Source organism: Scyliorhinus torazame, chromosome 23, assembly GCF_047496885.1.
Source record: "Scyliorhinus torazame isolate Kashiwa2021f chromosome 23, sScyTor2.1, whole genome shotgun sequence".
Lineage (NCBI taxonomy): Eukaryota > Metazoa > Chordata > Chondrichthyes > Carcharhiniformes > Scyliorhinidae > Scyliorhinus > Scyliorhinus torazame.
Window position 1 is genome coordinate 53,103,023 of NC_092729.1, and position 23,849 is coordinate 53,126,871.

The window sequence follows — 23,849 nt, forward strand, 5'->3', positions numbered from 1 at the left end:
CTCAGCAAACCGCATGGTGCCATGTGCTGTTTGGACTGGCCTCAGCAGACCGCATGGTACCATGTGCTGTTTGGACTGGCCTCAGCAGACCGCATGGTACCATGTGCTGTTTGGACTGGCCTCAGCAGACCGCGTGGTACCATGTGAAGTTTGGACTGGCCTCAGCAGACCGCGTGGTACCATGTGCTGTTTGGACTGGCCTCAGCAGACCGCATGGTATCATGTGCTGTTTGGACTGGCCTCAGCAGACCGCATGGTACCATGTGCTGTTTGGACTGGCCTCAGCAGACCGCATGGTACCATGTGCTGTTTGGACTGGCCTCAGCAGACCGCATGGTACCATGTGCTGTTTGGACTGGCCTCAGCAGACCGCATGGTACCATGTGCTGTTTGGACTGGCCTCAGCAGACCGCATGGTATCATGTGCTGTTTGGACTGGCCTCAGCAGACCGCATGGTACCATGTGCTGTTTGGACTGGCCTCAGCAGACCGCGTGATACCATGTGCTGTTTGGACTGGCCTCAGCAGACCGCATGGTACCATGTGCTGTTTGGTCTGGACTCAGAAGACCGCATGGTGCCATGTGCTGTTTGGACTGGCCTCAGCAGACCGCATGGTACCATGTGCTGTTTGGACTGGCCTCAGCAGACCGCATGGTACCATGTGCTGTTTGGACTGGCCTCAGCTGACCGCATGGTACCATGTGCTGTTTGGACTGGCCTCAGCAGACCGCATGGTACCATGTGGTTTGGACTGGCCTCAGCAGACCGCATGGTACCATGTGCTGTTTGGACTGACTCAGCAGACCGCATGGTACCATGTGCAGTTTGGACTGGCCTCAGCAGACCGCATGGTACCATGTGAAGTATGGACTGGCCTCAGCAGACCGCATGGTACCATGTGCTGTTTGGACTGGGCTCAGCAGACCGCATGGTGCCATGTGCTGTTTGGACTGGCCTCAGCAGACCGCATGGTGCCATGTGCTGTTTGGACTGGGCTCAGCAGACCGCATGGTATCATGTGCTGTTTGGACTGGCCTCAGCAGACCGCATGGTGCCATGTGCTGTTTGGACAGGCCTCAGCAGACCGCATGGTACCATGTGCTGTTTGGACTGGCCTCAGCAGACCGCATGGTGCCATGTGCTGTTTGGTCTGGGCTCAATAAATCCTTGGAACAATGCGCTGTTTTATCCGGCCTCAGGAGATCGCTGATGCCTTGTGCTGTTTCCTCAGATCCGCTGATGACCCGTCTTGATTTCCCGGATCTTACCTCGTAGTCCGTGCAATTGGAGTGGACCATTCCAGAATGTCCTTGAATAACCATCCAAGACAAAGCTGCTCGCTTGATTTCTTCCCCTTCCACAGACAGTGACAGCCGTGTGTGCCATCTACAAAATGCACCGCCGCAACACAGCACGTTTGGTTAGACTAAACCTTCCAATCCCACTACCACTGCTGTCAAGAAGAACAAGAGCAGCAGAGCTGGGAACCCCACCACCTAGAGATTCCACTCCAAAACAGTAACCATCCAGACTTGGATACATATCGCCGTCCCTTCACTATCGCTGGGGCACTAAACTGCAACTCCCTATCTAAAAGCAGAGTGGGTGTACCTACCCCTGTAGGGCCTCAGCTTTTCAAGAAGGCAACGCACCACCATCTTCAGAAGGGCAACTAGGGATGGGCAATATATTTGGGCCGAATCAGCGACACCCACGTCCCGTAAATGAATTAAAAAAACAAGCCCACTGTGCTGTTTGGGAGGGGATCCATTTTCTTTGTTGGACATCAGTCTGACCCTGTGGCATAGGTACACCCAGAGTGCTGTCAGCTAATACGTAATATAATTGCTATTATTCATCATTCGGTCCATGTAGCTTCTGTACAACGTCAGTGCGGATAGGGAGTGAATTCAAGGATTGCTTATGGATATCGGTCAGTCCACGTGGTGTAGGAACACCGACAGTGCTCGAAGGCAGGGAGTTCCAGGATTATTATTTTTATTGACTGGAACTATATAGGGAATTGGAGTATTGTCTGCAGTTTTGGTGCACTTATCTGAGGAAATTTTTTCTTGCTATGGCGGGTGTGGAGCGAAGATTTACCAGAGTGATTCCTGAGGTGGCGGGACTGTCATTCGAGGAGAGAATAAATCGGTTAGGATTACATTCATTGACGTTTAGAAGAGTGAGAGGGGGTCCTGTGGAAAATTGCAAAATTCGAACAGGATTAGACAGGCGAGATTCAGAAAGTATGTCCCGATGGTGGGAGAGTACGGAACTGTGGGTCACAGTTTGAGGGTACGGGGTAAACCCTTTTGTACTGAGGGGAGGAGAAGTTTCTTCACCGAGAGAGTGGTGAATCAGTGGAATCAGTGTTTCTCTGATTCTTAGAGTGTGTGTATTTGTATCTCTATGTCTGTGAGTGTGTGTATTTCTGTCTCCATGTCTGTGAGTGTGTGAACATATGTGTCTGTATAGTTTGTAATCACGCCTCTCTCTGTCTCTGTGAGTGTGTATATATGTGTGTCTGTCAGTGTTTGCATTAGTGTCTCTCAGCGTGTGTGAGTGTGTGTATTTTTATCTCTGTGCCTGTGAGAGTGTCTTTGTGTGCATTTGTTTGTCTTTGTCAACACCACCTCCGTCGAACTAGTCAAACTTGACAAAGCGTCACCTGGACTCGAACTGTTAGCTCTTTTCTCTCCCTATGGATGCTGCCAGATCTGCTGAGATTTTCCAACGTTTTCTCTTTGGTTTCGATGAAACTGGTAATGTCTTCCCCAGCCTGATAATCAATGTCATTGTTAATTTCCCTTCCTCACAGCGAACCTCATCATAATTGTGATCCTGAAGAGAAAAAACTGTGGACTGTCCAAATGTGTTACTTGTTACCTTGTGGCCATGGCAGTGGGGGATCTACTGGTCGTTGTGCTCGACTTGATATTGAGGCACATTCCCATTGTTTTTATTGAACAGTTTAATTTCCTGCGGTTCATCCCCGTGTGTAATATCCACGCCGCCCTGCTTTATGCAGCTACTGACTGTTCTGTCTGGTTCACCGTCACTTTCACCTTTGATCGATTCGTGGCCATTTGTTGCCCGAAGCTGAAAAGTAAATATTGCAGCGAGAAAACGGCGGCTGTGGTTCTGGGAACAGTGACTGTGCTGAGCTGTTTTAAGAACACTTTCTGGTATTTTATGTTCTTATATCGGTATCAGCTGTGGAATGAACCCTGGTTTTGTGTTGTCTCAAGGACTGTGAAGTTCTCTCCGGTCTGGGCAACAATCGAGTTCCTCCACCACATTCTGACCCCGTGTGTTCCATTTGCCGTCATTCTACTGCTGAATGTTTTCACCGTCAGACACATTGTCGTGACCAGCAGGGCCCGGAGGAGATTCCGGGCTCACAGCAGTAGAAATAGTCTCAGCGACCCGGAGATGGAGTGTCGGAGGAAATCCATCATTTTACTGTTTATTATCTCGGCTAATTTCATCCTGCTGTGGTCAGTGTTAATGTTTTATTCCATATGGACCCGGATGTTTTATCTGAGGTCTACGCCTATATCGTTAGATAGTTATGTTCGGGAATTGGGCTACATGTTTCAGCTCCTGAGCTGCTGCACAAACACTGCGATTTATGCCGTGACACAGACTCAGTTCAGACAGCATTTTAAGAATGTGTTGAAATTTCCCTTTATTCCGATTATTCAACTAATTAAACCCTGAGCAGAAACCCCTCCTACACGGCATCACTCTCCTAATATTTTAAAGCAAATTACTGGGGATTCTCGAATCTCAAACCAAAAGAGAAACTGCTGGAAAATATCAGCAGGTCTGTTCCCATCTGAAAGGAGAGAACAGCGCTAACGTTTCGAGTCCAGATGATCCCTTATCAGACCTTTACAAAGAGTCACCTGGACTCGAAATGTTAGCTGCTTTCTCCACTTAAACATGCTGCCAGTCCGTCAGATATTTTCCAGTATTTTCTCCTGCCACTGTCGGTGAAAGTGCCCATCACCAGCCACCTTACCCTAATTTGCCATGTTGCGTTACCTGGTGAGGCGTTCGATGGCCATCTTGCGTTGCCAGGGAGAGAGTGAGCGACCATCTTGCATTACCTGGTGAAGCGTTCGGTGGCCATTTTGAGTTGCCGGGGAGATGGTGAGGGACCATCGTGTGTTGTCAGGTCAGGCGTTCGGTGGCCATCTTGCATTTCCGGGGTGACGGTCGGCAGCCATCTTGCATTCCAATTGGAGATGGCAGGCAGCCATCATGCATTCCCATTGGAGACTGTAGGTAACCAGCTTACATTCCCATTGGAGATGGCAGGCAGCCATCATGCATTCCCATTGGAGACTGTAGGTAACCATCTTGCATTCCCATTGGAGACTGTGGGCAGCCATCATGCATTCCCATTGGAGACTGTAGGTAACTATGTTGCATTCTCTTTGGAGTCGGTAGGCAGCCATCTTGCATTGGTGACGGTCGGCGTTCAACCTGCGTTTTGTGTGTGTGGGAAGCACGGGATGCGATGCCAAGAGGTGACTCTGGAAGGAGCAGCAGCTGCCGCAAGGAGAGCTATGGAGCCAATGGCCGGCGGGAGGAGCAGGAGGAAGAGCAGCCACAATGGGAATAAAGGCTGCAAAAGTTCTCTAAAGAAATAGATGCCCTGGCAAAAGCATTATTTCTAAGTTTTTAAAAATATTGAGACAACCAGGTTTATGAAATGGACACATTTTCTTTCCAGACATGAAAAAAAACAGCGCCTACATTGAGAATGTGTCAGAGGAATAAGAGAGTTTCAGCAAAGCTTCCCTGAACTCTCATTCTGAATGGGACTGTGATCAGATAACTGACCCAACATGCACACATTGCAGGATTTGATCATCCCATGCACGCACACACCCCGAGTACAATCTCCAGATGATATCTCCCAATGAGGGGAGAGGGGAATGAGGGACAGAGTTCACCGACAGTATCCCATTATAAAGGGGGTCTGGGTGGGAATTGACTATCACCTTCCCTCCCCTGAGATCCCCCATCAAATGCTACCTCTATTCTGCTGTCTCTTCCTGTTTCCCTCACTCCCTTCTCTTATTCATGGAGAAAGAGAGGAAGAGGGAGAGCGAGAGAGAGAGAGAAGGAGAAACGGTGATAGTGAGGGAGAGAGAGGGAGAGAGAGATGGAGGGAGAGAGGCAGAGAGAGAGAGAGAGAGAGAGAGACAGACGAGGAATTTGAAATGAAATGGAAATGAATGAAATGAAATGAAATTCGCTAATTGTCACAAGTAAGCTTCAATGAAGTTACTGTGAAAAACCCCTAGTCGCCACATTCCGGCGCCTGTTCGGGGAGGCTGTTATGGGAATTGAATCGTGTTGCTAGCCTGCCTTGATCTGCTTTCAAAGCCATCGATTTAGCCCTGTGCTAAACAGCCCCATTTACAAGCAGAAACTCAATAAAATTCAATTTAAACGTTCCCCTGGGCTTTTACCGGGAACAGTGACATTCATTACAGCAAACCTCGGACACTGTGATTGGCGAATTAAACTGAGCCCCAATTGCAGCCTTTTTCAATCCAGGCCCTGTGAGAGCTGGATTAAAATGCATTCTGAAAGGCTCCTGTCTTCCCATTTGCATTAAATGTCCCCACCAGAGTGAACATTGGAATGTTTTAGTATTATACAACAAAATTCCAAAACTCGTACCCCCACTCGTCAATGAGTGAATGATTAAAGTTGCAATGAAGACATTGCAACAAGTCTCACCATGCAGGAAAACGCACCCGCACCCCCACATCCAGATACAGCCATGTATTTCTCCCAATGCGTCTCCAACATTACTCAAACCCCCTCTCTCTGTTTAACTCTCTCTCACCCTGGTTCTCTCCTTTCACCCCCATCCTCCTAATCCTTTGCCCTAATGGGGAATGACAGGGTCACACAGAAGCACCTGTACCAGTCTACCCCATAATGCAAAATATCAGAATCGCACACAGATAAACCTTTACCAATCTACCCTCTAATGGGAAACGTCAGAATTACACACATAAACCTCTACTAATCCATCCCCTGTAGAAAATGTCAGAATCTGAGAGTCAGGAGTGAGGCTGTTCACGGGGTCAGCGAGTAGGTCGTGTCTGACTAATTTTTTGAGGACGTTACCAGTGCAGCAGATAACGGGGAGCCAATGGATGTGGTATATCTGGATTTCCAGAAAGCTTTTGACAAGGTGCCACACAATAGGTTGCTGCATAAACTAAAGATGCATGGCATTGAGGGTAAAGTGGTAGCATGGGTAGAGGATTGGTTAACTAACAGAACGCAGAGAGTGCGGTTAATGGGTGTTTCTCTGGTTGGCAACCTGTAACTAGTGGGGTCCCTCAAGGATCAGTGTTGGGCCCGCAGTTGTTCACAATTTACATAGACGATTTGGAGTTGGGAACCAAGTGCAATGTGTCAAAGTTTGCAGACGACACGAAGATGAGTGGTAAAGCAAAAAGTGCAGATGATACCGGAAGTCTGCAGAAGGATTTGGATAGGTTAGGTGAATGGGCTAGGGTCTGCAAGTGTGAGGCTATCCATTTTGGGAGGAATAACAGCAGAATGGATTATTATTTAAACGGTAAGAAGTTAAAACATGCTGCTCTGCAGAGGGACCTGGGTGTGCTGGTGCACGAGTCGCAAAAAGTTGGTGTGCCGGTGCAACAGGTGAATAAGAAGGCTAATCGAGTTTCGTCTTTCATTGCTAGAGGGATGGAGTTCAAGACTAGTGAGGTTATGCTGCAATTGTATAGGGTGTTGGTGAGGCTGAATCTGGAGTATTGTGTTCAGTTTTGGTCTCCTTACATGGGAAAGGACATATTGGCACTGGAGGGAGTGCAGAGGAGATTCACTAGGTTGATCCCAGAGTTGAGGGGATTAGATTATGACGAGAGGTTTAGTAGACTGGGACTTTACTCATTGGAGTTTAGAAGGATGCGGGGGGATCTTATTGAGACATATAAAATTATGAAGGGAATAGAGAGGATAGGTGCGGGCAGGTTGTTTCCACTGGTCAGGGACACCAGAACTAGGGAGCATAGCCTCAAAATAAGGGGAGGTAGATTTAGAATGGAGTGTAGGAGGAACTTCTTCACCCAAAGGGTTGTGAATCTCTGGAATTCCTTGCCCATTGAAGCAGTTGAGGCTCCTTCTTTAAACGTTTTTAAGAAAAAGATAGATGCCTTTCTAAAGAATAAAGGGATTCGGGGATATGGTGTATGGGCCGGAGAGTGGAGCTGAGTCCACAAAGATCAGCCATGATCTCATTAAATGGCGGAGCAGGCTCGAGGGGCCAGATGGCCTACTCCTGTTCCTAGTTCTTATGTTCTTATGTTCTTCCCCTGCACTCGGCTCATCTTGATCCGGTTGAAGATGGTGCACAGGGCGGCCTTGACCAGGACAAGGTTGAGTGGTATTTTCCTCAGGGGTGGGGGATATGTGCATATGTTAGTTTTGAGGTGCGGGGTATCATGCCTTCTGGTTTTGCTCTAAACTTGTCAGATCCCGGATCCCCTCTTTAACGCCACGTCAGGGGGTCTTGGTAGCGAGCTGGAGCCTTGGCCACCGACTCACCTGGCGTTGTATACGGGGGGTCGGAACGGGACGTCTTAGAACATAGAACATAGAACAATACAGCGCAGTACAGGCCCTTCGGCCCACGATGTTGCACCGAAACAAAAGCCATCCAACCTACACTATGCCATTATCATCCATATGTTTATCCAATAAACTTTTAAATGCCCTCAATGTTGGCGAGTTCACCACTGTAGCAGGTAGGGCATTCCACGGCCTCACTACTCTTTGCGTAAAGAACCTACCTCTGACCTCTGTCCTATATCTATTACCCCTCAGTTTAAAGTTATGTCCCCTCGTGCCAGCCATATCCATCCGTGGGAGAAGGCTCTCACTGTCCACCCTATCCAACCCCCTGATCATTTTGTATGCCTCTATTAAGTCTCCTCTTAACCTTCTTCTCTCCAACGAAAACAACCTCAAGTCCATCAGCCTTTCCTCATAAGATTTTCCCTCCATACCAGGCAACATCCTGGTAAATCTCCTCTGCACCCGCTCCAAAGCCTCCACGTCCTTCCTATAATGCGGTGACCAGAACTGTACGCAATACTCCAAATGCGGCCGTACCAGAGTTCTGTACAGCTGCAACATGACCTCCCGACTCCGGAACTCAATCCCTCTACCAATAAAGGCCAACACTCCATAGGCCTTCTTCACAACCCTATCAACCTGGGTGGCAACTTTCAGGGATCTATGTACATGGACACCTAGATCCCTCTGCTCATCCACACTTTCAAGAACTTTACCATTAGCCAAATATTCCGCATTCCTGTTATTCCTTCCAAAGTGAATCACCTCACACTTCTCTACATTAAACTCCATTTGCCACCTCTCGGCCCAGCTCTGCAGCTTATCTATATCCCTCTGTAATCTGCTACATCCTTCCACACTATCGACAACACCACCGACTTTAGTATCGTCTGCAAATTTACTCACCCACCCTTCTGCGCCTTCCTCTAGGTCATTGATAAAAATGACAAACAGCAACGGCCCCAGAACAGATCCTTGTGGTACTCCACTTGTGACTGTACTCCATTCTGAACATTTCCCATCAACCACCACCCTCTGTCTTCTTTCAGCTAGCCAATTTCTGATCCACATCTCTAAATCACCCTCAATCCCCAGCCTCCGTATTTTTTGCAATAGCCTACCGTGGGGAACCTTATCAAACGCTTTGCTGAAATCCATATACACCACATCAACTGCTCTACCCTCGTCTACCTGTTCAGTCACCTTCTCAAAGAACTCAATAAGGTTTGTGAGGCATGACCTACCCTTCACAAAGCCATGCTGACTATCCCTGATCATATTATTCCTATCTAGATGATTATAAATCTTGTCTCTTATAATCCCCTCCAAGACTTTACCCACTACAGACGTGAGGCTCACCGGCCTATAGTTGCCGGGGTTGTCTCTGCTCCCCTTTTTGAACAAAGGGACCACATTTGCTGTCCTCCAGTCCTCTGGCACTATTCCTGTAGCCAATGATGACATAAAAATCAAAGCCAAAGGTCCAGCAATCTCTTCCCTGGCCTCCCATAGAATCCTAGGATAAATCCCATCAGGTCCCGGGGACTTATCTATTTTCAGCCTGTCCAGAATTGCCAACACCTCTTCCCTACGTACCTCAATGCCATCTATTCTATTAGCCTGGGGCCAGGCTAGTCTTAGTCTTTCGCCTAGTTGATGGCTCGGAGGCGAGATTGACGGGCTGGAAGGCTTCCCCTCCCCTAGTTGGGAGATCAAGCCCAGCTCTGATACCCTGGTGAGGGTCGAGTGCACCATTACTGGAATCCTGCTTGATTGTTTTATTCTTCACGAGTTGGCTGCGGTGACCGTTGGAGATATGTGATTCACTCGTATCGCTTTTGCGAGCGCATATCTTGTGCGAAAAATGGCTCCCGTTGAAGGCAACATTTGGACTTTTCAACGGGCTAATTTGTGAACTGAAACGATATGTGTTCTGTTCGCTGACCGAAGTATTGTACAACATAATTGGTGCGGGTGGTTTTGAGGAGTGGTGTCAAGTCCGCCCCGTTGAATGCAACTTTTGAGCGATGTGCTTTGGCGGATTTGGCAGCCGCTGTGCCAACTTTCAAAAGGATCCCCCGTCGTTTTTCTGGACAGGTACAAATTTCCCGTTGGGGGATTGAACCCCGGTTTCCCGCGTAATAAGCGTGGATACTAACCACTATACTAACGAGGAACTGCGGTTTGATTTCCCCCAGTGCCCCACAGAGGTTTGCTTCTCCTCTAAAATCACTCGGTTCACTGCAGTTGCTCGCTTTGCCTGTGGAATCAGTAATTGCCGTGGCAAATAAATACTGTGTTAAATGAAGATGCTCCCAGATTAACTTTGGAAGACAGAATGCAGAAGCAGCCAAACGCTTCGGCGTGCGTTGAGCTGCAAATAGTGAGGCGGTTGTTCACTTCAGACCCTGACATCTGCAGGAGGGCTCATGGCTCAATTGCCAGCTCCTCACAGGAATATTCAGGCGATCTGTTCCAGAGACATGAGATGCAGCAGAAATTCGTCACGAAATTATATTTGGCTCCATTTTTTAAAAAACGATTTGGATTGATCAGTTGCCTAAGCAGGCCCACTATTTATAACGTCAGCAACGAACATTATACATCAGACTTTTGTGAAAATCAGGGATTCGTGTCTTTGTTTTTCGCAGAAAACACATTGAATTAAACTGTCTTACTCACCAACAGGACAGAGAATAAAGAGAGGTGGGATAGACAGGTTCCAAAATCACTAATCACGTCGACGGTGGGTACATTAGTTTCAGAAGTTTGGGGGACCAGGGAACAGTCTCTGCGGGGCGGAGTCTGCATGGAGCATCAATGACGTTCAGTACACTGTAAGGCAGATTTCATTTCCCGCTACTTCGTTATAATGGGAAGAGCAGTGAAGAAAAGATGAATAAAAGACAAATTTAGGAACCACGGTTAAGAAGGATTGACTGTGCCTCACTTTACTAGACATTTCTTGGATTGAGAGTGGTGCGTGTTGAGAGGTGATCCAGTACTTCAAATTATTACATTTGGAGGACAGTTTTTGCATGTTAATCGTGGTTCGAAGACAGTTGTTTGAATATCGCAGGATGCAGATCACCTGCATCGGCGATTCTGTTCCTCACCAGTAGCCGTGAGTCACTGTCCGATCCTGCTTGGTTGTTTTATTATTCACGAGTTGGCTGAGGTGACCGTTGGAGATATGTGTTTCACTCATATCGATCCCTCCCCTGACTAATTGAATATCCCGGTGTAAAGCCCCTCAACTCACTAATTCCCCCAGCCTCCGGACAGAGCATAGCATGACTAATTACCTTCCCTTTGAACAGTCCCTACCCTGACTAATATCCCTCACTGTGACCACCCTGACGAATACCCCTGGGAGGCACGGTGGCATTTCGACCTAACGTGACTGCCTGTTTGGAGTTTGCAGTATTTCCCCGTGACTGTGTGAGGTTCCTTCGGGGAATCCTGTTCCCCCCCGCAGTCTAAAGATGTGCAGGTTGGGTAGATTGTCCATGCTAGTTTACTGCTTCGTGTTTAAAAAGTTTACCTAGATACAGAGATACATAGAAGATAGAAGAAGGAGGAGGCCTTTTGGCCCTTCGAGCCTGCTCCGCCATTCATCACGATCATGGCTGATCATCCAACTCAATAGCCTAATCCTGCTTTCTCCCCATAGCCTTTGATCCCATTCTCCCCAAGTGCTACATTTAGCCACCTCTTGAATATGTTCAAAGTTTTAGCATCAACTAGTTCCTGTGGTAATGAATTCCACAGGCTCACCACTCTTTTTCTGACTAAATCTCTCCTTAACTCTGTCCGAAATGGTTAACCCTCCATCCTCAGACTGTGACCCCTGGTTCGTGACACACTCATCACTGGTAACATCTTCGCTGCATCCACCGTCTAGTCCGGTTAGAATGTTATAAGTCTCTATGAGATCCCCCCTCATTCTACTGAACTCCAGCGAGCACAATCCCAACCTAGTCAATCTCTCCTCATACGACAGTCCCGCCATCCCTGGAATCAGTCTGGTAAACCTTCGCTGCACTCCATCGAGAGCAAGAACATCCTTCCTCAGAGAAGGAGACCAAAACTGCACACAATACTCCAGGTGTGGCCTCACCAAGGCCCTTCCAATTGCAGCAACACATCCCTGCTTTTATACACAAAACATCTCGCAATGAACATTGAACATAGAACATTACAGTGCAGTACAGGCCCTTCGGCACTCAATGTTGCGCCGACCTGTGAAACCACTTTAAAGCCCATCTACACCATTCCCTTATCGTGCATATGTCTATCCAATGACCATTTGAATGCCCTTAATGTTGGCGAGTCCACTACTGTTGCAGGCAGAGCATTCCACACCCTTACTACTCTGTGAGTAAAGAACCTACATCTGACATCTGTCTTATATCTATCTCCGCTCAACTCAAAGCTATGTCCCCTCGTGCTAGACATCACCATCAAAGGAAGAAGGCTCTCACTGTCCACCCTATCCAATCCTCTGATCATCTTTTATGCCTCAATAAAGTCACCTCTTAACCTTCTTCTCTCTAACGAAAACAGCTTCATGTCCCTCAGCCTTTCCTCATAAAATCTTCCCTCCATACCAGGCAACATTCTGGTAAATCTCCTCTGCACCCTTTGCAATGCTTTCATATCCTTCCTATAATGTGGCGACCAGAATTACACGCAATATTCCAAATTCAGCCGCACCAGAGTTTTGTACAGCTGCAACATTACATCATGGCTCCGAAACTCAATCCCTCTACCAATAAAAGCTAACACATCGTACGCCTTCTTGACAAACCTCTCAACCTGGGTGGCAACTTTCAGGAATCTATGTACATGGACACCGAGATCTCTCTGCTCATCCACACTGCCAAGAATCTTACCATTAGCCCAGTACTCTGGCTTCCTGTTATTCATTCCAAAATGAATCACCTCACACTTTTCTGCATTAAACTCCATTTGCCATCTCTCAGCCCAGCGCTGCAGCTTATCTATGTCCCTCTGTAACGTGTAACATCCTTCCGTACTGTTCACAACTCCACCGACTTTAGTGTCATCTGCAAAATTACTCACCCATCCAGCTACGCCCTCCTCCAGGTCATTTATAAAAATGACAAAGAGCAGTGGCCCCAAATCAGATCCTTATGGTACACCACTAGAAACTGGACTCCAGTCTGAACATTTCCCATCAACCACCACCCTTTGTCTTCTTCCAGTTAGCCAATTTCTGATCAAAACTGCTAAATCACCCTGAATCCCATGCCTCAGTATTTTCTGCAGTAGCCTACCGTGGGGAACCTTATCAAACGCTTTACTGAAATCCCTATACACCATATCAACTGCTTTATCCTCATCCACCTGTTTGGTCACCTTCTCAAAGAACTCACCCAGCAGCAGTCCCAGCAGAAACAGTACCAGCAGCAGCAGTCCGAGTAGAATCAATACAAGTAGCAGCAGTCCCAGCCGAAACAGTACCAGCAGCAGCAGTCCCAGCAGAAACAGTATAAGTAGCAGTAGTCCCAGCAGAAACAGTGCCAGCAGTAGCAGTCCCAGCAGAAACAGTACCAGCAGCAGTCCCAGCAGAAACAGTATCAGCAGCAGCAGTCCGAGCAGAAACAGTACCAGCAGCAGCAGTCCCAGCAGAAACAGTATCAGCAGCAGCAGTCCCAGCAGAAACAGTACCAGCAGCAGCAATCCCAGCAGAAACAGTACCAGCAGCAGCAGCCCCAGCAGAATCAGTATCAGCAGCAGCAGTCCCAGCATAAACAGTATCAGCAGCAGCAGTCCCAGCATAAACAGAATCAGCAGCAGCAGTCCCAGCAGAAACAGTACCAGCAGCAACAGTCCCAGCATAAACAGTACCAGCAGCAGCAGTCCAATTATAATCTGTACAAGTAGCAGCAGTCCCCGAAGAAACCGCACAAGCATCTGCAGCAGCCCCAGCAGAAACAGTACCAGCAGCAGCAGTTCCAGCTGCAACAGTACCAGCAGCAGCCCCAGCTGAAACAGTACCAGTAGCAGCAGCCCTAGCAGGAACAGTACCAGAAGTAGCAGCAGTCCCAGCATAAACAGTACCAGTAGCAGCAATCCCAGCAGAAACAGTACCAGCAGCAGCCCTAGCAGAAACAGTACCAGAAGTAGCAGCCTCAGCAGAAACAGTACAAAAACAGCCCCAGAACAAACAGTACCAGCAGGAACAACCCCAGCAGAAACAGTGCCAGCAGCAGCCCCAGCAGACACAGTACCAGAAGCAGCCCCGGCAGAATCAGTATTAGCAGCAAAAGCCCCAGCAGAAACAGTGCCAGCAGCAGTCCCAACAGAAAAAGTACCAGCAGCAGCAGCCCCAGCAGAAACAGTACCCGCAGCAGCAGCCCCAGCAGAAACAGTACCAGCAGCAGCAGTCCCAGCAGAAACAGTACCAGAAGCAGCCCCAGCAGAAACAGTACCAGCAGCAGCAATTCGAGCATAAACTGTACGAGCAGCAGCAGTCCGAGTAGAATCAGTACCAGCAGCAGCAGTCCGAGTAGAATCAATACAAGTAGCAGCAGTCCCAGCCGAAACTTTACCAGCAGCAGCAGTCCCAGCAGGAACAGTATCAGCAGCAGCAGTCCCAGCTGAAACAGTACCAGCAGAAAGAGTCCCAACAGAAACAGTACCAGCAGCAGCAGTCCCAGCATAAACAGTACCAGCAGCAGCAGTCCCAGCAGAAACAGTACCAGCAGCAGCAGACCCAGCAGAAACAGTACCAGCAGCAGCAGTCCCACCAGAAACAGTACCAGCAGCAGCAGTCCCAGCAGGAACAGTATCAGCAGCAGCAGTCCCAGCCGAAACAGTACCAGCAGCAGCAGTCCCAGCAGGAACAGTATCAGCAGCAGCAGTCCCAGCAGAAACAGTACCAGCAGCAGCAGTCCCAGCAGAAACAGTACCAGCAGCAGCAGTCCCAGCAGAAACAGTACCAACAGCAGCAATTCGAGCATAAACTGTACGAGCAGCAGCAGTCCGAGTAGAATCAGTACCAGCAGCGGCAGTCCGAGTAGAATCAATACAAGTAGCAGCAGTCCCAGCCGAAACAGTACCAGCAGCAGCAGTCCCACCAGAAACAGTACCAGCAGAAATAGTCCCAGCGGAAACAGTACCAGCAGCAGCAGTCCGAGTAGAATGAATACAAGTAGCAGCAGTCCCAGCCGAAACAGTACCAGCAGCAGTAGTCCCAGCAGGAACAGTATCAGCAGCAGCAGTCCCAGCAGAAACAGTACCAGCAGCAGCAGTCCGAGTAGAATCAATACAAGTAGCAGCAGTCCCAGCCGAAACAGTACCAGCAGCGGCAGTCCCAGCAGAAACAGTATCAGCAGAAACAGTCCCAGCAGAAACAGTACCAGCAGCAGCAGTCCCAGCATAAACAGTACCACCAGCAGCAGCCCCAGCAGATACTGGGTCAGCAGTAGCAGTCCCAGCAGAAACAGTACCAGAATCAGCCCCAGCAGACACAGTAGCAGCAGCAGTCCCAGCAGAAACAGTACCAGCAGCAGCAGACCCAGCCGAAACAGTACCAGCAGCAGCAGTACCGGCAGAAATAGTACCAGCAGCAGCAGTCCCAGCAGAAACAGTACCAGCAGCAGCAATTCGAGCATAAACTGTACGAGCAGCAGCAGCCCGAGTAGAATCAGTACCAGCAGCAGCAGTCCGAGTAGAATCAATACAAGTAGCAGCAGTCCCAGCCGAGACAGTACCAGCAGCAGCAGTCCCAGCAGGAACAGTATCAGCAGCAGCAGTCCCAGCAGAAACAGTACCAGCAGAAACTGTCCCAGCAGAAACAGTACCAGCAGCAGCAGTCCCAGCATAAACTGTACCAGCAGCAGCAGTCCCAGCAGAAACAGTACCAGCAGCAGCAGTCCCAGCAGAAACAGTACCAGCAGCAGCAGTCCCAGCAGAAACAGTACCAGCAGCAGCAGTCCCAGCAGGAACAGTATCAGCAGCAGCAGTCGCAGCCGAAACAGTACCAGCAGCAGCAGTCCCAGCAGGAACAGTATCAGCAGCAGCAGCCCCAGCAGAAACAGTACCAGCAGCAGCAGTCCGAGTAGAATCAATACAAGTAGCAGCAGTCCCAGCCGAAACAGTACCAGCAGCAGCAGTCCAAGCAGAAACAGTACCAGCAGCAGCAGTCCCAGCAGAAACAGTACCAGCAGCGGCAGTCCCAGCAGAAACAGTACCAGCAGCAGCAGTGCCAGCAGGAACTGTATCAGCAGCAGCAGTCCCAGCAGAAACAGTACCAGCAGCAGCAGTCCGAGTAGAATCAATACAAGTAGCAGCAGTCCCATCCGAAACAGTACCAGCAGCAGTCCCAGCAGAAACAGTACCAGCAGCAGCAGGCCCAGGAGAAACAGTACCAGCAGCAGCAGTCCGAGTAGAATCAATACAAGTAGCAGCAGTCCCAGCCGAAACAGTACCAGCAGCGGCAGTCCCAGCAGAAACAGTACCAGCAGCAGCAGTCCCAGCAGGAACTGTACCAGCAGCAGCAGTCCCAGCAGAAACAGTACCAGCAGCAGCAGACCCAGCAGAAATCGTACCAGCAGCAGCAGTCCCAGCAGAAACAGTACCAGCAGCAGCAGTCCCAGCAGGAACAGTATCAGCAGCAGCAGTCCCAGCCGAAACAGTACCAGCAGCAGCAGTCCCAGCAGGAACAGTATCAGCAGCAGGAGACCCAGCAGAAACAGTACCAGCAGCAGCAGTCCGAGTAGAATCAATACAAGTAGCAGCAGTCCCAGCCGAAACAGTACCAGCAGCAGCAGTCCCAGCAGAAACAGTACCAGCAGCAGCAGTCCCAGCAGAAACAGTACCAGCAGCAGCAATTCGAGCATAAACTGTACGAGCAGCAGCAGTCCGAGTAGAATCAGTACCAGCAGCAGCAGTCCGAGTAGAATCAATACAAGTAGCAGCAGTCCCATCCGAAACAGTACCAGCAGCAGTCCCAGCAGAAACAGTACCAGCAGCAGCAGTCCCAGGAGAAACAGTACCAGCAGCAGCAGTCCGAGTAGAATCAATACAAGTAGCAGCAGTCCCAGCCGAAACAGTACCAGCAGAGCAGTCCCAGCAGAAACAGTACCAGCAGCAGCAGTCCCAGCAGGAACTGTACCAGCAGCAGCAGTCCCAGCAGAAACAGTACCAGCAGCAGCAGTCCCAGCAGAAACAGTATCAGCAGCAGCAGTCCCACCAGAAACAGTACCAGCAGCAGCAATCCCAGCAGAAACAGTACCAGCAGCAGCAGCCCCAGCAGAATCAGTATCAGCAGCAGCAGTCCCAGCATAAACAGTAACAGCAGCAACAGTCCCAGCATAAACAGTACCAGCAGCAGTAGTCCCAGCATAAACAGTACCAGCAGCAGCAGTCCCAGCAGAAACAGTACCAGCAGCAACAGTCCCAGCATAAACAGTACCAGCAGCAGCAGTCCAATTAGAATCTGTACAAGTAGCAGCAGTCCCCGAAGAAACCGCACAAGCATCTGCAGCTGCCCCAGCAGAAACAGTACCAGCAGCAGCAGTTCCAGCTGCAACAGTACCAGCAGCAGCCCCAGCTGAAACAGTACCGGTAGCAGCAGCCCTAGCAGAAACAGTACCAGAAGTAGCAGCAGTCCCAGCATAAACAGTACCAGGAGCAGCAATCCCAGCAGAAACAGTACCAGCAGCAGCCCTAGCAGAAACAGTACCAGAAGTAGCAGCCTCAGCAGAAACAGTACAAAAACAGCCCCAGAACAAACAGTACCAGCAGGAACAACCCCAGCAGAAACAGTGCCAGCATCAGCCCCAGCAGACACAGTACCAGAAGCAGCCCCGGCAGAATCAGTATAAGCAGCAAAAGCCCCAGCAGAAACAGTGCCAGCAGCAGTCCCAACAGAAAAAGTACCAGCAGCAGCAGCCCCAGCAGAAACAGTACCCGCAGCAGCAGCCCCAGCAGAAACAGTACCAGCAGCAGCAGTCCCAGCAGAAACAGTACCAGAAGCAGCCCCAGCAGAAACAGTAACAGCAGCAGCAATTCGAGCAGAAACTGTACGAGCAGCAGCAGTCCGAGTAGAATCAGTACCAGCAGCAGCAGTCCGAGTAGAATCAATACAAGTAGCAGCAGTCCCAGCCGAAACTGTACCAGCAGCAGCAGTCCCAGCAGGAACAGTATCAGCAGCAGCAGTCCCAGCAGAAACAGTACCAGCAGAAAGAGTCGAAAGAGAAACAGTACCAGCAGCAGCAGTCCCAGCATAAACAGTACCAGCAGCAGCAGTCCCAGCAGAAACAGTACCAGCAGCAGCAGACCCAGCAGAAACAGTACCAGCAGCAGCAGTCCCAGCAGAAACAGTACCAGCAGCAGCAGTCCCAGCAGGAACAGTATCAGCAGCAGCAGTCCCAGCCGAAACAGTACCAGCAGCAGCAGTCCCAGCAGGAACAGTATCAGCAGCAGCAGTCCCAGCAGAAACAGTACCAGCAGCAGCAGTCCGAGTAGAATCAATACAAGTAGCAGCAGTCCCAGCCGAAACAGTACCAGCAGCAGCAGCCCCAGCAGAATCAGTATCAGCAGCAGCAGTCCCAGCATAAACAGTAACAGCAGCAGCAGTCCCAGCATAAACCGTATCAGCAGCAGCAGTCCCAGCAGAAACAGTACCAGCAGCAACAGTCCCAGCATAAACAGTACCAGCAGCAGCAGTCCAATTATAATCTGTACAAGTAGCAGCAGTCCCCGAAGAAACCGCACAAGCATCTGCAGCAGCCCCAGCAGAAACAGTACCAGCAGCAGCAGTTCCAGCTGCAACAGTACCAGCAGCAGCCCCAGCTGAAACAGTACCAGTAGCAGCAGCCCTAGCAGGAACAGTACCAGAAGTAGCAGCAGTCCCAGCATAAACAGTACCAGTAGCAGCAATCCCAGCAGAAACAGTACCAGCAGCAGCCCTAGCAGAAACAGTACCAGAAGTAGCAGCCTCAGCAGAAACAGTACAAAAACAGCCCCAGAACAAACAGTACCAGCAGGAACAACCCCAGCAGAAACAGTGCCAGCAGCAGCCCCAGCAGACACAGTACCAGAAGCAGCCCCGGCAGAATCAGTATTAGCAGCAAAAGCCCCAGCAGAAACAGTGCCAGCAGCAGTCCCAACAGAAAAAGTACCAGCAGCAGCAGCCCCAGCAGAAACAGTACCCGCAGCAGCAGCCCCAGCAGAAACAGTACCAGCAGCAGCAGTCCCAGCAGAAACAGTACCAGAAGCAGCCCCAGCAGAAACAGTACCAGCAGCAGCAATTCGAGCATAAACTGTACGAGCAGCAGCAGTCCGAGTAGAATCAGTACCAGCAGCAGCAGTCCGAGTAGAATCAATACAAGTAGCAGCAGTCCCAGCCGAAACTTTACCAGCAGCAGCAGTCCCAGCAGGAACAGTATCAGCAGCAGCAGTCCCAGCTGAAACAGTACCAGCAGAAAGAGTCCCAACAGAAACAGTACCAGCAGCAGCAGTCCCAGCATAAACAGTACCAGCAGCAGCAGACCCAGCAGAAACAGTACCAGCAGCAGCAGACCCAGCAGAAACAGTACCAGCAGCAGCAGTCCCAGCAGAAACAGTACCAGCAGCAGCAGTCCCAGCAGGAACAGTATCAGCAGCAGCAGTCCCAGCCGAAACAGTACCAGCAGCAGCAGTCCCAGCAGGAACAGTATCAGCAGCAGCAGTCCCAGCAGAAACAGTACCAGCAGCAGCAGTCCCAGCAGAAACAGTACCAGCAGCAGCAGTCCCAGCAGAAACAGTACCAACAGCAGCAATTCGAGCATAAACTGTACGAGCAGCAGCAGTCCGAGTAGAATCAGTACCAGCAGAATGAATACAGTCCCACCAGAAACAGTACCAGCAGAAACAGTCCCAGCGGAAACAGTACCAGCAGCAGCAGTCCGAGTAGAATGAATACAAGTAGCAGCAGTCCCAGCCGAAACAGTACCAGCAGCGGCAGTCCCAGCAGAAACAGTATCAGCAGAAACAGTCCCAGCAGAAACAGTACCAGCAGCAGCTGTCCCAGCATAAACAGTACCAGCAGCAGCAGCCCCAGCAGATACTGGGTCAGCAGTAGCAGTCCCAGCAGAAACAGTACCAGAATCAGCCCCAGCAGACACAGTACCAGCAGCAGTCCCAGCAGAAACAGTACCAGCAGCAGCAGACCCAGCCGAAACAGTACCAGCAGCAGCAGTACCGGCAGAAATAGTACCAGCAGCAGCAGTCCCAGCAGAAACAGTACCAGCAGCAGCAATTCGAGCATAAACTGTACGAGCAGCAGCAGCCCGAGTAGAATCAGTACCAGCAGCAGCAGTCCGAGTAGAATCAATACAAGTAGCAGCAGTCCCAGCCGAGACAGTACCAGCAGCAGCAGTCCCAGCAGGAACAGTATCAGCAGCAGCAGTCAGAGCAGAAACAGTACCAGCAGAAACTGTCCCAGCAGAAACAGTACCAGCAGCAGCAGACCCAGCATAAACTGTACCAGCAGCAGCAGTCCCAGCAGAAACAGTACCAGCAGCAGCAGACCCAGCAGAAACAGTACCAGCAGCAGCAGTCCCAGCAGAAACAGTACCAGCAGCAGCAGTCCCAGCAGGAACAGTATCAGCAGCAGCAGTCCCAGCCGAAACAGTACCAGCAGCAGCAGTCCCAGCAGGAACAGTATCAGCAGCAGCAGCCCCAGCAGAAACAGTACCAGCAGCAGCAGTCCGAGTAGAATCAATACAAGTAGCAGCAGTCCCAGCCGAAACAGTACCAGCAGCAGCAGTCCCAGCAGAAACAGTACCAGCAGCAGCAGTCCCAGCAGAAACAGTACCAGCAGCAGCAATTCGAGCATAAACTATACGAGCAGCAGCAGTCCGAGTAGAATCAGTACCAGCAGCAGCAGTCCGAGTAGCATCAATACAAGTAGCAGCATTCCCAGCCGAAACAGTACCAGCAGCAGCAGTCCCAGCAGGAACAGTATCAGAAGCAGCAGTCCCAGCAGAAACAGTACCAGCAGAAACAGTCCCAGCAGAAACAGTACCAGCAGCAGCAGTCGGAATAGAATGAATACAATAGCAGCAGTCCCAGCCGTAACAGTACCAGCAGCAGTAGTCCCAGCAGGAACAGTATCAGCAACAGCAGTCCCAGCAGAAACAGTACCAGCAGCGGCAGTCCCAGCAGAAACAGTACCAGCAGCAGCAGTGCCAGCAGGAACTGTATCAGCAGCAGCAGTCCCAGCAGAAACAGTACCAGCAGCAGTCCGAGTAGAATCAATACAAGTAGCAGCAGTCCCATCCGAAACAGTACCAGCAGCAGTCCCAGCAGAAACAGTACCAGCAGCAGCAGTCCCAGGAGAAACAGTACCAGCAGCAGCAGTCCGAGTAGAATCAATACAAGTAGCAGCAGTCCCAGCCGAAACAGTACCAGCAGCGGCAGTCCCAGCAGAAACAGTACCAGCAGCAGCAGTCCCAGCAGGAACTGTACCAGCAGCAGCAGTCCCAGCAGAAACAGTACCAGCAGCAGCAGACCCAGCAGAAATCGTACCAGCAGCAGCAGTCCCAGCAGAAACAGTACCAGCAGCAGCAGTCCCAGCAGGAACAGTATCAGCAGCAGCAGTCCCAGCCGAAACAGTACCAGCAGCAGCAGTCCCAGCAGGAACAGTATCAGCAGCAGGAGACCCAGCAGAAACAGTACCAGCAGCAGCAGTCCGAGTAGAATCAATACAAGTAGCAGCAGTCCCAGCCGAAACAGTACCAGCAGCAGCAGTCCCAGCAGAAACAGTACCAGCAGCAGCAGTCCCAGCAGAAACAGTACCAGCAGCAGCAATTCGAGCATAAACTGTACGAGCAGCAGCAGTCCGAGTAGAATCAGTACCAGCAGCAGCAGTCCGAGTAGAATCAATACAAGTAGCAGCAGTCCCATCCGAAACAGTACCAGCAGCAGTCCCAGCAGAAACAGTACCAGCAGCAGCAGTCCCAGGAGAAACAGTACCAGCAGCAGCAGTCCGAGTAGAATCAATACAAGTAGCAGCAGTCCCAGCCGAAACAGTACCAGCAGAGCAGTCCCAGCAGAAACAGTACCAGCAGCAGCAGTCCCAGCAGGAACTGTACCAGCAGCAGCAGTCCCAGCAGAAACAGTACCAGCAGCAGCAGTCCCAGCAGAAACAGTATCAGCAGCAGCAGTCCCACCAGAAACAGTACCAGCAGCAGCAATCCCAGCAGAAACAGTACCAGCAGCAGCAGCCCCAGCAGAATCAGTATCAGCAGCAGCAGTCCCAGCATAAACAGTAACAGCAGCAACAGTCCCAGCAGAAACAGTACCAGCAGCAACAGTCCCAGCATAAACAGTACCAGCAGCAGCAGTCCAATTAGAATCTGTACAAGTAGCAGCAGTCCCCGAAGAAACCGCACAAGCATCTGCAGCTGCCCCAGCAGAAACAGTACCAGCAGCAGCAGTTCCAGCTGCAACAGTACCAGCAGCAGCCCCAGCTGAAACAGTACCGGTAGCAGCAGCCCTAGCAGAAACAGTACCAGAAGTAGCAGCAGTCCCAGCATAAACAGTACCAGGAGCAGCAATCCCAGCAGAAACAGTACCAGCAGCAGCCCTAGCAGAAACAGTACCAGAAGTAGCAGCCTCAGCAGAAACAGTACAAAAACAGCCCCAGAACAAACAGTACCAGCAGGAACAACCCCAGCAGAAACAGTGCCAGCATCAGCCCCAGCAGACACAGTACCAGAAGCAGCCCCGGCAGAATCAGTATAAGCAGCAAAAGCCCCAGCAGAAACAGTGCCAGCAGCAGTCCCAACAGAAAAAGTACCAGCAGCAGCAGCCCCAGCAGAAACAGTACCCGCAGCAGCAGCCCCAGCAGAAACAGTACCAGCAGCAGCAGTCCCAGCAGAAACAGTACCAGAAGCAGCCCCAGCAGAAACAGTAACAGCAGCAGCAATTCGAGCAGAAACTGTACGAGCAGCAGCAGTCCGAGTAGAATCAGTACCAGCAGCAGCAGTCCGAGTAGAATCAATACAAGTAGCAGCAGTCCCAGCCGAAACTGTACCAGCAGCAGCAGTCCCAGCAGGAACAGTATCAGCAGCAGCAGTCCCAGCAGAAACAGTACCAGCAGAAAGAGTCCCAAGAGAAACAGTACCAGCAGCAGCAGTCCCAGCATAAACAGTACCAGCAGCAGCAGTCCCAGCAGAAACAGTACCAGCAGCAGCAGTCCCAGCAGAAACAGTACCAGCAGCAGCAGTCCCAGCAGGAACAGTATCAGCAGCAGCAGTCCCAGCCGAAACAGTACCAGCAGCAGCAGTCCCAGCAGGAACAGTATCAGCAGCAGCAGTCCCAGCAGAAACAGTACCAGCAGCAGCAGTCCGAGTAGAATCAATACAAGTAGCAGCAGTCCCAGCCGAAACAGTACCAGCAGCAGCAGCCCCAGCAGAATCAGTATCAACAGCAGCAGTCCCAGCATAAACAGTAACAGCAGCAGCAGTCCCAGCATAAACCGTATCAGCAGCAGCAGTCCCAGCAGAAACAGTACCAGCAGCAACAGTCCCAGCATAAACAGTACCAGCAGCAGCAGTCCAATTATAATCTGTACAAGTAGCAGCAGTCCCCGAAGAAACCGCACAAGCATCTGCAGCAGCCCCAGCAGAAACAGTACCAGCAGCAGCAGTTCCAGCTGCAACAGTACCAGCAGCAGCCCCAGCTGAAACAGTACCAGTAGCAGCAGCCCTAGCAGGAACAGTACCAGAAGTAGCAGCAGTCCCAGCATAAACAGTACCAGTAGCAGCAATCCCAGCAGAAACAGTACCAGCAGCAGCCCTAGCAGGAACAGTACCAGAAGTAGCAGCCTCAGCAGAAACAGTACAAAAACAGCCCCAGAACAAACAGTACCAGCAGGAACAACCCCAGCAGAAACAGTGCCAGCAGCAGCCCCAGCAGACACAGTACCAGAAGCAGCCCCGGCAGAATCAGTATTAGCAGCAAAAGCCCCAGCAGAAACAGTGCCAGCAGCAGTCCCAACAGAAAAAGTACCAGCAGCAGCAGCCCCAGCAGAAACAGTACCCGCAGCAGCAGCCCCAGCAGAAACAGTACCAGCAGCAGCAGTCCCAGCAGAAACAGTACCAGAAGCAGCCCCAGCAGAAACAGTACCAGCAGCAGCAATTCGAGCATAAACTGTACGAGCAGCAGCAGTCCGAGTAGAATCAG

At 50.6% G+C, this 23,849-nt stretch overlaps 1 protein-coding gene across 1 annotated transcript in view; it reads left to right on the forward strand.

Moving 5' to 3' along the window:
• LOC140399554 (uncharacterized) overlaps nt 1-23,350 on the forward strand; it is a 59,754-nt gene extending 36,404 nt beyond the window's left edge. Inside the window, exons 2-7 of the mRNA XM_072489098.1 lie at nt 14,309-14,688; nt 15,379-16,024; nt 16,190-16,608; nt 17,356-17,551; nt 21,195-21,693; nt 22,406-23,350. Coding sequence (XP_072345199.1) covers nt 14,309-14,688; nt 15,379-16,024; nt 16,190-16,608; nt 17,356-17,551; nt 21,195-21,693; nt 22,406-23,350 — 3,085 coding nt within the window. The remainder of the gene's footprint in view (nt 1-14,308; nt 14,689-15,378; nt 16,025-16,189; nt 16,609-17,355; nt 17,552-21,194; nt 21,694-22,405) is intronic.
• The last annotated feature ends 499 nt before the right edge of the window (nt 23,351-23,849 follow it).